At 32.1% G+C, this 13027-nt stretch overlaps 1 protein-coding gene across 1 annotated transcript in view; it reads right to left on the bottom strand.

The window, feature by feature from the left end:
- The window catches only part of EYS (eyes shut homolog), a 1652430-nt gene that overhangs the window by 1491329 nt on the left and 148074 nt on the right, over window positions 1–13027 (bottom strand). The window contains 2 exon segments of the mRNA XM_044253753.1: window positions 308–474; window positions 7871–8010. Of these exon segments, the coding sequence (XP_044109688.1) occupies window positions 308–474; window positions 7871–8010 (307 nt within the window).

Consider the following 13027-nt stretch of genomic DNA (forward strand, 5'->3'; position numbering starts at 1 on the left):
GAGAGAGAGAAATCAAGAGAGAGAGTGCAAAAGGGAGGGGCAGAAAGAAGAGGGAGAAGCAGACTCCCTTCTGAGCAGCGAGTTGGGTGCAGGGCTCAATCTCAGGACCCCAAGGTCATGACCTAAGCCAAAAGCAGACACTTAGCCAACAGAGCCACCCAGATGCCCCAAAAGTACATTTTTTTGATGAGCACTGAAAAATGTGTAGAGTTCTTGAGTTATTAAAAATATCAATTTTCACTTGTCAGTACAATTATAACTTTTTGATAAATAGGTAATATTCTTATTTCAAATGATGCATAGATACCTGGATTTATTAATTTCATCTTTATAAAGAGCTTCAAGTTGACATCCACTTTCTTCATAATCAGTTGTATTTTCCAAAAACACTTTGCAAGGCCATCTTGGAATACACAGGCACCAGCATCTCTTACTGTCTTCTTTAGTCAAACAACTGCATTCATTTTCACACATCTGTAAAAAAATTTAAAAAAGGATTTTGTAAATGTCCATCACATTACAAAATTACATTCATTTCAAAGTTTGAAGTTTATGCTTTCCTTTATATATTAAATTCATGTATTCCCTTAGCAAAGGTAAAATAAACTCAGTTTTGATTTATTTTAAAATTATTTTCAATAATCATATTCAGTTTATAATGGAAATATATACATAGTAAAAAAACTAAATAAATCAATATCCATTATTCAGTTGTTTTCAAACATCTTTAATGTAATTTGAATCAAAATTTTATAGACATTGCTTATATGTTAGCTGATATGACAGAAGTAGCATCCTACTGATAACCAGATCCATGGAAAAACTGTTTCTTGTATCACTTGTTTTTTCTCCTTCATTGAGTTATTTGGACTCATGTTTGAACTGACTGCAACATCTTATTGCATCCCTTGTTAAAAATGAATTACATAAAATCATTAACACATCTTTAGCTCATATTTGCTTGGAAGTCATAATTTTACCTGTTTAGAAAAACATATATCATTTTAATCATTTTAGAGGTCTTTCACAAATATGCCCAGTATGTTTACCTTAAAAGATTAAGTAGATTTTGTTGCCAAAGAAGTGCATCTCTTATGGACAGCTTAAAACTAGGCATATCTTTTCCTAGCTCTCAGAAGTGAATTCAGAACCACAACAGAATTTTGATAGTCCTTATTTTATTTTTTCATTTTCCTCTAAATACTTTTATGTTTCCTTTATGGTGTTGGTTTATAGCCAATAAATTATTTCCCACCAATGGCTACAATGATTAGAAATTTAGTTTCATGGTCTAATCATTGGTGATAGATTAATGATTTATAGAGATCTAGCCTCTGCTGGGTAAGAGTCAATTGAGAACTTCTTTCTCCATTTTTCTACTTGGAGTTCTAGTAAATTTAGAATTTTTAGTCTACTGGGAAGGGAACATCTCTTTGCATGGGCAGATACTTTTTTTGCTTTTGTTTTTGTTTTGTTTTCAATTTTATTTATTTGACAGAGATCACAAGTAGGCAGAGAGGCAGACAGAGAGAGAGGAAGAAGCAGGCTCTCCGCTGAGCAGAGAGCCCAATGCAGGGGTTCGATCCCAGGACCCTGAGATCATGACCTGAACCGAAGGCAGAATCTTAACCCAGGGAGCCACCCAGGTGCCCTGACAGATATATATTTTTTTTTTCCAAATGCTATTTACCCTTAAACTACAGCTAAAGTACTATAAATTCAATCTCTGTTTTCTCTGCATGTGTTTGTATGTCTAAGTGTTTGTACTTCACAAAAAAATATTTATCCCTTATTGTTTGAGAGTGTAATCTTTTTCTACATGCAAGGGGTATTTATTGTAAGGTTTCTTAAATTGAAGATGTCATGTTAAAATTTGCTTCCAAAGTTTAATTAGCACTTATAAAAGAAAAAATAATTATTAGCATTTTATCACATATATTCTCTCTTCATATGTTTTACATAACAATATATGTATATATGCACATATTATTAGCTTTTTCTGAAGTTTGTGATTATATTGCACTTTACCCACCCAATCACATTAGTGTGCAGTTTTTATAAAAAACTAAGGATATTTTCTTTTCATTACTTCATAAAATTATCAAATTAGGAAATTAACTTGATATAATATTATTCATTATTATTGATGTAGGTGTGTAACATAATACGACACACAAAAATAACTTTGGCTGAATAGAAATTAAGCTACAAGAATATCTACAACATACTTTAGAAAAATCTTTTGTACATATAAGCAAATGACTAAATAATGCCATAATTTCAAGGAAAATCATATTGTATAAATTATTTTGCCATTTGATATTATATTAGTAAAATCACTTAGTAAAGAGATAGGAAAGGGGAGAACCTTTAAGACCTAATAAATACATGACATATTTACCATTTTGGGGCCCATGTCAATTAAATAGATCTGTAAAGAGATTTCACCCAATAGGAGTGAGTGACTTCTTTATAAAATATGTAGGAATCCTGGATTCTTAGAAAAGTATTCATCAAAGTAAAAAATGCACCAGAATTATGCTACGCGAAATAAGTCAGTCAGAGGAAGACAATTATCATATGATCTTACTGATATAAGGAATTTAAGAAACAAGACAGAAGATCATGGGGAAGGGAGGAAAAATGAAACAAGATGAAATGTAATAGGGAGACAAACCATAAGAGACTCAATCTCAGGAAACAAACTGAGGGTTGCTGGATGGGAGGAGGCTGGGAGGGATGGGGTGGCTGGGGGATGGTCACTGGGGAAGGTATGTGTTATGGTGAGTGCTGTAAATTGTGTAAGACTGAAGAATGACAGACCTGTACCCCTGAAAAAATTAAAACATTATATATTAATTTTAAAAAATGCATTAGACAAAATTCAACAAGGAAGAAAGACTATTTAAGACCATTGCAGTAGGTGAGAGAAATGGAACTCAACTTTGCTAAAACAAGACAAGAGCAATTTTAAGTGCTGGCGTTAGCTAAAGGAAAAATACCAGATGAAATTAGGTGAGAGACTTTTCAATGTGTGTAAAGCACACTGAGTTATTCTTGAGTTTGCAAAGGTTTTGCTTTGTTAGTAGGCCTTCTGTGTTTGCTAAGTGGTGCCCACTGAAGTTAGGCTCCTACTCTTTCACAGGATGTTTACATTTACATCTCTCTGTCAAGGTTTATATCTCAAAGAAATAGTTCCCAGGTCCTTGAGAAAGACAGTTCCTATGTCCTAAAACTGGCAAGAGACAGAAAGTAGATTTGCATACATTTCAGAGAGATATAAAAAGAATTTATAATTGCAAATTTTCTGAAGTAAATGCTCTAAAAAAAGGAGGCCAGGGGTTTTTTGTCAATAAGAAGCCTATCTAAAATTCAGTTAAGGTGAGGGGAACATTAAAAATGCCTAGGTCATATTTTTAGCTAAATAAAAATATATTTGGTTGAATTAAAAATCCAAATTTAAACTGGCCTGGACCTAGTAAAAAATACAGAAATAATTAAATTTGCTAAGGAGCTTTCCTATTCCAAGTTTTAGTGTTCCTCTGTCTCCTCTATGTTGTTTTAAAAGCATCCTCTGTCCCCAGTAACTCATAATAATATAATAAATATAATAAACTCATAACTCATAATAATATATAATCTCATAACCTTTTTGTAGCAAGAATGTAAAAAAAAAATGACCTCACTTATATTTATGTGCTTTCCTTCCAAAAATGTTTGCATTTAAAAAGACCTGAAGAGAGGGCCTTTTTTAACACAAAGAAAGGAAAGAATACTTTTGGAATTTTAGTCTTTGATGATGAGAACTGAAATGAACCAAATTTCCTGTCCTATAATTAAAAATACTGAAAAAATATATAAAAAATAACTTACTCTTTGCTCCATGAAATACTTTTTCTTGGAAAGTAAGACTGTGAACCAACTAAAATAAATTATTTACCAAGCATAACAGCTTGTTCATAAACTTCACTTTAAGATTCTCATCACATTCTGTCCACCAGCACAAAGCTTTATTATGAACTCTAAGCAGTCCTTACAAGGACCTACCCCCTACAACTAAGGCTCTAAAGCATACAAACATCTTTCCATAAATTCTCCCTCTGAGACACTAGTAAGACTGACTGTATTAGGTGTTGCTTTCTATTATTGTGGTAAACCTAAAAGAATTAGTTTCTCTTGATCAACAGAATTGTTTTTGGAGGATCAGTCATGAACAAACACAAGATTCTGCAAAATACAATTAAAAAACCCTCACTATGGAAGTTCATGACCCTAGACAGCAAACATTGCATTACTCTGGGACCATGGGACATTTCTCTCCCCGGCTGTGACAGTGACATAGGTATCGTATCAGATCTGAACTCCATCTTATTTTCATCAAATTCCCAAATGGTATTTTTTTCTTCTTTTAAGAAAAAGAAAATATTTTAGGATTCTTCGATTATGTGATCCAATTTGATCCAAAGAAAAAAGAAATTTCCTCACTACTCTGGAGAGCCTACAAGAGTATTCTACTGGAAGAGGAAAAGCATAGCTCTCACAATTTCATCATTCAGATGACCTAAATAAAAAATGAATTGAGAAAGTCCCAGTAATCTACATTCCTTGAATAGAATTTTCTTTGCATCACCTTTTCAAAATCCTGTAAACACTTTTGTCTCTCAGTGTGGACTGACTGCTCTTTGGTAGGTTTTGGTGACATGACATTGCACAGGCACCTACTAAGTTTTCATGGGGTCTTCTCAGTCTCATAGACTTCAGCACCACACATTCCTCCCTTCATGTTGTTAAATCAGGTACACATCTCTCTAATTGCTATAATTTCTCAAAGAACAATCTGAAATTGCAGGGGCCACTCTGGAGAAATTCTGACATGAACAAGATTGTTCATTTGACAGATACATTAGAACAAAAAAAAGAAAGACTCTCATGGGGAGACTCTCCATCTCATGTGTCTAATAGAGAGATTACTCTGTTTAATGCACAAGAATCCCTCATTATTTTCATGCTTCTGGGATTAATAGGCACTAGATTTTTAATTATATGGCTCTATGGAATTATCAAGGATGTGAGTTATTGTTTAAACTGTTACCAGGTCACTAGGTTATTGTCCCAGATGCACCAAAGCCTTGGATACCTGAGACCAGAAAGGGAAGATAGAGTTTACTGAGTAGATAAGTATAGTACACTTTCAAGAGTGCTTAAACTCTCTGTAATAATAAGTGGTGTGTACCTGTATGTGAATGTGTGTGAAAATGAACTTTTCTGCATTTAAATCTCTCCTGCTCTTTGAAGATAGAAGATAATTAACCTTTAAGAGTCATGTTTGCCTGAAGCTAGGTCCCTGTAGTTTTTTCATTTTTGCTATTTCTTCCTTTCTTTTTTGGTTGGGAAATTTAAAAAATTAATTTATCATAATAAATTTTCTATCAATATATGTACATTTAGGACTATTTTTCAGATAAACAGTCAAAAATGAAAGGAAAAGGATAATGACTAACTGTGCTTTATTTATACATTTTCCCTTTGCCAAAAATTTAACAAATCATAAAATAGGTACCTGTGTTTGTAATATAATTAGTCTTTTAGATGAAAAGAAAATTATGCCCTTAGAATTCTGGCATAAAGTCAAAAGTTTTGCTTTTTAAAATACATGAATGCTGAGGTTTATTTACATTAAAAAGAGGTTATGTAATTTCCTAATTAATAAATGAATCTTTAGACAAATTTAGAATGATTTAATATAACTTCTAAAGAACTATTCTATCATTGTTTCCCTAAATTGTTTATGATTACAAAAATACCAAATAGAAATAATTGAAATTTTAATAATGGATATCATTTAAGAAGGTTTTAGTCTTGTCAATTCTTATTGATTCTACTACATTTATGTCCTGGAATGTTTACTGATGATACTACAAATCAAAAGGTCTTAACATGATAGTGTCAATTGCAATTTCCAAATCTTTGGTTAACATCAAGACCTTACACTGACATTAAATTGAATTAACAAATTATATTGGATACCTGCACAAATATAATTTAAAGTTATCCTTTTTCCTTACAGAATGAAAACAAGGACATGCAAATGTTAAGTGATGTATATTTATGTTTATATGTGTATATTTAGATTTATTTTGCCTAACATAAAAGTTGTCAAAGTGATATAAAATGTGTGATCATGAAAAGATAAAATAACTAACAGTTATTGGATTGCTGTCTTTGTGTTTTCTCTTGAGGCTAAAAAAGCAAATATCAGTTATTTTATTAAAGTTGGTAATTAAGGGCACCCGGGTGTGTCGGTTGATTATTGTCTGCCTTAGGCTCAGATCATGATCCCATGGGGTCCTGGGATCTAGGGTGGTTGGCTCCCTGCTAGGCATATATTTATGTTATGTTATATATTTAGGGAGTCTGCTTCTTCCTCTGCTCCTCCTCCACTCAATCCCTCTCTCTCTCAAATAAATAAAATCTTAAAAAAAAATAAAGTTGGTAATTATTTTAAAAGAATACAGAGAAATAGAAATATGTATACAAGATGACTATGATTTGCTTCTTTTTTTTTCCTAAAAGAAGGTATTCATTTACTTCATAAGTAAATTTAATATAATATGTAATGCTCTTTTATAGGCTGATAAAATTAAATATATATTAAAGATGAAAACTTTAGTCATCTATGTGTATAGTTCTGTATCTATGAATGGCTAAGTGTATACATGTAAAAGTATATTAAGCTTAATACTGATGAATTTTTAAAAAATGAATAAATTTTAAAAATTTCAAAAATATGTATATAGTTGAGGGCATAAGTGAAAATAAAAGTTCTGAGAATTTTGTAGTCTATTTGCCTGTATTTGTAATGTCTCTCCAGCTGGTTCTTTCTGAAGTAAACAGTGACTCATATTTTATATTGTTAGCGCAGTGTTACTGGATTTATTCATAATAAAAAGGCTTTACTGAAAATTTTATATGAAATATATACCAAACAAAGTTAGAATGTGGTTTTTATTTCTATAAAATAACCAAATTAAGGTTGTGTCCAGATAAGAGAGGTTACACATATTCTGTTAATTCTCTAAACTTTTTGGAAAACTCCTCAATCTCTCTGACAAAAAGTTCCTTATTTATTTAAAATTAAGATTCTAAAATTTTTATTTCTTACTGTTATTTGTTTGATAATATTACCTAATTTGTATACGATGGAGGTGAGATGTGGAAAATGAGAACTGTTCTTTGTCTTCTTGCCTCAGGCCCCGTAATTGTAATTGTGCTAAAACTGCCCAGAGATTACATATCACCTAGAAATTTATGTATATTCCAAAAGGCAATGGAAATGTTTTATGATCTTTAAACAAAAGGGTGACATAATCACATCTGTGTTCAAGAGGCTTTAATTGGTAAGCAAATTGTAACATGAATAGAATACAAAGAGACTAGAGATAAAATGAAATAACTTTTTATTACTGTCTATATTATAAATACAAAAAGTAAAAGATGAAAGATTTCCAAGTAGATTGTTGAGAATTTGTTTCTGAGGTTATATTTAAGCTATACATATCTTGAACCTGGATGTGCAACTTTAACAAATTTAGTTTTCTTTTTAAACCAGAAAATTATGAGTTAAAGAGACAAATCAGGGGACACCTGGGTGGCTCAGTTGGTTAAGCGTCTGCCTTTGGCTCAGATCATCACCCCAGGGTCCTGGGATCGAGCTCCACATCAGACTCATTACTTGGCAGGGATCCTGCTTCTCTCTCTGCCTACCACTCCCCCTGTTTGGCTCTCTCTCTCACGTAATTACGTAAATAAAATCTTAAAAAAAAAAAAATAAAAGAGACAAATCAGGAGCAACTACATAAATGTACCTTACCTCTATCGTTCCTTCACATAGGAACCAACATACATAATCAAGGTCTTCAGATGGGTTTACATAGACATATCCTTCAGTATATTTTGCAGAGAGAAAAAAGTAGGCATCAATGGACACTTCACAATTTCCATCCTCAGATCCTTTCAAAGAGATGGAAAATTAAATAATCTTTCACAAACTTAAATTTACATAAATTATTAAAGACGGTCATCAAATTACTTGGTAAGATCAATTTGAAAATGTCTACCACAAAATAAGCTTCTACATGTATAGAATACTAAATTTGAAAAAGACAAAGTAGAATAAGGCTAAATCTTCTCATTTTGAAAATGAACTGAGAAATAGAGCATCAAAACTTCAAATAAATTTCTTATTAATGATTATAAAGATGATTTAATAGAGAAGATTTATTTTGCATTAAAAGAATTTTTATTCTTTATATACTATATCTGCATCTGTAATTATTTCAAAAGATATTTGGAAAATATCCTTAAAACATTTATAATAGGCAAACAACTAACAACTTGTCCTAGTCCTCTGATAAAAGGAGTATGTTTATGTGTGGTGGGAGGGTGTCAGTAAAATATAGATATGCATACATATACATATACATATGTAATTCAGCTATTTTGCACTCTTTCAGACATAATATCTGTAATACAATAAAAAAATGAAGTTGCAAGAAAGCAAAAGAATGTGACCTATATTCAAGAGGAAAGAGTAAAAACAGATGACTTAGAATTATATAGACTGTAAAATACCTATAATAAATATGTTGAAGTATCTATAGAAAATTAATATAATTGGAAAACAGGGAAGGAGGAAATGAGAATTTTGGAAAAGAAATGTAAACAAACAAACAAGCAAAGATATCCCAGAATTGTGGAAAGGAACTAATTATGCTTAACTGAGAACCTGTGATTTTTTTTTATTAATGATGTAATATTCTCAGGTAGTGAAACAACATACGACACTGGATACAGTCTCTTTTAAACATACAAAAACCTCCTAGTAAAGTGACCAATAAAATTTTTTATGTAGATAATATTTATCCACAGAATCCTAACAAATAGTCCTGTTTTAGAATTTTATTTTATTTACTTATTTATTTATTTTAAAAGATTTTTATTTATTTATTTATTTGAGAGAGAGAGACAGTGAGAGAGAACATGAGTGAGGAGAAGGTCAGAGAGAGAAGCAGACTCCCCGTGGAGTTGGGAGCCCGATGCGGGACTCGATCCTAGGACTCCAGGATCATGACCTGAGCCGAAGGCCGTCATCCAACCAACTGAGCCACCCAAGCGTCCCCTGTTTTAGAATTTTAGGTTAGCAAACCTAAAATCTAGTGTTTGTGAGACATGACTTCACAGAAAATATTATGTAAGCTATACAATTTACAACTTAATTATGAAGTAGAGATGGTTCACAAGCTGAAATCTCCCTGCTGTGTGCAAACATACTTAGATATCTTATATGTAATTCTTGAAAAAAGAGAAGGTAGGAAGCCTTGCAAAATGTTCCAAACCTTTCAACCTTACCAGTGTAATTAAACTGCTAGTAATTTTAAGATTATAAAAATTATTATTAGATTACTAATAAAATAATCAGCGGCTGAGATTATCAGCAGATCAGCCATGAGAGAAGAAAATATCAGTAAATTTAATGATGCCAGTAAGAATCATATCTTCAGTGTGCTGAGATAAAAATAACTCAAATATGGCTATCCTAGCCTATATAATCAATAAATACTCCTTTCTGTTTTGTGAAGGAGTTTAAATAGTATTAGATTTAACTGTTTATTGAATATTTGGGAGAACTTTGATAAAGGCAATTTATTATCTTTATCTTCGTGGAAATATATTTTAAAGCTATTCAATTATTTTAGAGCTTATAGAACTATTCTAATTTTATATATATTATTGAATCAGTTCATCAACTAGTATTTTTCTGTGAATTTACCCATTTCATCTAAGTTGTCTAATTTACAGGCACAGAGTTCTCTATAATGATGTATGTGATTAAGTATTAGTACCTGAGATATCATTCCTTCTTCCTCCCAAATCCTCAAAAAGGAGGTAATAAAGAAACAAAATGTTAACTCACAAAGATAATGAGAATGAAGCAACAGTGAGCAATTATTTTTTGAGCAAATATTTTCAATAAATTTCAAGAAGCTAAAAAGATGGTAGAAACATGACAAAATGATCAGAATGGCAATAGTCAAAAGGCAAAAGTGTAATTAGAGGGCATGCTTATTTAAAAAAAAAATTATGTGCTTAGCAGATATCTTAAGATTATCAAGACTTAAATGTGCCTGAGAATGTAGTACTGGGTTCTGGCAACAGGGAGAATAGTTGACATAGCTCTTCTCTCAACTCACAAATCCAGAGAATTATTCTGACCCACCACTCATCTCCCTGCTGGCCCACAAACAAATAATTTTCAAGATTTATTCTCAAGATTTATTCTCATGAGAAAGAGGATCTTAGAGGCTCCTGCTTCAGGGATACCAAGCTCATTGGGATTCTGCCATTGAATGGTCAGCCGTCAACGTAGAACCCTCCAATAGAGCTGGCAGTTATCAAAACCCATGTTCACATGGCAAGCTTCCAATAAGTACTGCTAGGTCATCGCCATTAAATATGATTATCCAACATTTGGCAGAAAGATTTCAAATAAGAAAGAACAAACCATCATTAAAATATTTACAGAGGGGCGCCTGGGTGCCTCAGTGGATTAAGCCTTCGGCTCAGGTCATGATTTCAGGGTGCTGGGATCAAGCCCCACATTGGGCTCTCTGCTCAGCAGGGAGCGTGGTTCCCCATCTCTCCCTGCGTGCCACTCAGCCTACTTGTGATCTCTCTCTCTGTCAAATAAATAAGTAAAAAAATTTACAGAAACCGAGGCACTGAATAGAAAACAAAAATTTAAAACAAATCAAAACTATAATATTCTTAGAGTTACAAGAAAATTTGTTTTATCTATATAAAAGAACAGTGTCACAAAAATGTGCAATTTAGACAAGAGTAAAAATGTCTAGAAAAGTACAAAAATAATAAAAAATTCAACACTAGTTTTCATATTTTTAATTGGAGTAATAGAGTAGAAAATAGAGCAAAATAAAAAGAAGTGGAAAAGATAAGAATTATGAGAAAATGAGATCAACTTAGGAGATGTAATATCAAATTTTTGGACTTAGAGGCACAGAAATAAGAAAAAGAAATGATATATTATTGTTGAAATAATATAGAGACTACCCCAAAATTGAAAGGCACATGCTTCCACATAAAAGGGTTTATCAAGTGCTTACACATGAGCAAGAATAAAAATCAGGAGAAAGTAAATTCGTGCAGCCACTACGAAAAGCAGTATAGAGGTTCCTCAAAAAATTAAAAATAGAACTCTCATATGGTCCCACAACTCCACTTCTGAGTATTTATTTCAAATTAACAAAAATACAAATTTAAAGAGATATATGCATCCCCATGTTCATTGCAGAATTATTTACAATAGCTAAGTCATGGGCAATCTAATTTTCCATCAGTGGATGAACAGCACACATGTGCACACCACACCCACACAGACACACACACACAGACACACACACACACACACACACACACACACAATGTTATTTAGTCCTAAAAAAGGATGAAAATCTTGCTATTTGCAACAACATAGATGGGACTTAAGGGCGTTATGCTAAGTGAAATAAGTCAGAGAGAGAAAGATATATACAGTATAATTTTACTTGTATGTAGAATCTAAAAGGGAAGAAAAAACAAAAACTCATAGATACAGAAAACAGATTTGTGGTTGCCAGAAGTGGAGTGATGGATAGGTAGAACACATGGTGGTGATCAAAAGGTACAAACTTCCAGTTAAAAAATAAATAAGTCCTGGGGATGGGATCGATGTACAGCCTTGTGATTATACTTAAGAATGTTGTATTATATATTTGAAAGTTGCTGAGAGAGTAAATCTTAAAAGTTCTTATCACAAGAAAAGAAATGTAACTATGTGTGGCATGGATTTTTTTTATAAAATTTTATTTTTTTAATTGACAAAGAGATCACAAGTAGGCAGAGAGGCAGGCAGAGAGAGAGGGGGAAGCATGTGGGGCTCGATCCCAGGACCCTGAGACCATGACCTGAGCCAAAGGCAGAGGCTTAACCCACTGAGCCACCCAGGTGCTCCTGTGGTATGGATATTAACTAGACTTATTATGGTGTAGTATGGATATTAACTAGATTTATTATGGTGACTGTTTTGCAATACATACGAATATAGAATCCTTATGTTATACATTTGAAGCTAATATAATGTTATATGGCAATTATTATCTTAATTAAAAAAATTATGATCTTCAATGTAAGTCCCAAGATAGTGGAATTTCAGGACACTGGAGCAAAGAACATAGAAAAAGGCTTCCAGGGAGATAACCTCAAGTTGAATATAAGAAATAAAAAGGTAGCTTATTTTATACACAATTACATATTACAGCATGCTTTCCTTTCTTTTCCCTGTATCTCAGGGATTGCCATATCAATACAAGGAGTATTACATAATCATTTTTACATTTGTGTTCATTCTTTTGCTCCAATAAACAATGAGGCCAATTATAATCTTGTATAAATATTATTTAACATGTAGATGGAAGCATGTGTGATGGGAAAGCTAAGTCAAACAGTATATACATTTATAATATATCTGATGGATATAGTGAATGGCTTTGTTAGATTTTATGGTGATTTTACATTTCACGAGCAATGTATAAAATATCTCAGATTTTTGCCATATTTATGAGAGAAAAAGTATGTATTTATGATGTTTTTAAAATTTGCTTTGTTCTCATTAAGAGTTATAAGCTGGACACTTTCTCGTATATTTAGGAATACTTATTATGCCTTCTGAACAGTTTTTGTTTGTTTTGCTGTTTGTCTGCTTTGATGATGTCTTTCACAGACACTTTTTCTTGTCATGTAGTCAAAGGACTAGTCTTTTCTTTCTGGCAACTAAATTTTTGATAGCTATAAAGGGTCTTCCCCATCCAAATTTTATAAAGTAATTCTCCATCATTTTCCTGATATTTTTATCATTTAAATTTTTATTTTTAAAACTTTTATTGATATGAATTTAACTCAGAGTATTCTGTTA

This window comes from Neovison vison, chromosome 1, assembly GCF_020171115.1.
Source record: "Neovison vison isolate M4711 chromosome 1, ASM_NN_V1, whole genome shotgun sequence".
NCBI classification, from domain to species: Eukaryota; Metazoa; Chordata; class Mammalia; order Carnivora; family Mustelidae; genus Neogale; species Neogale vison.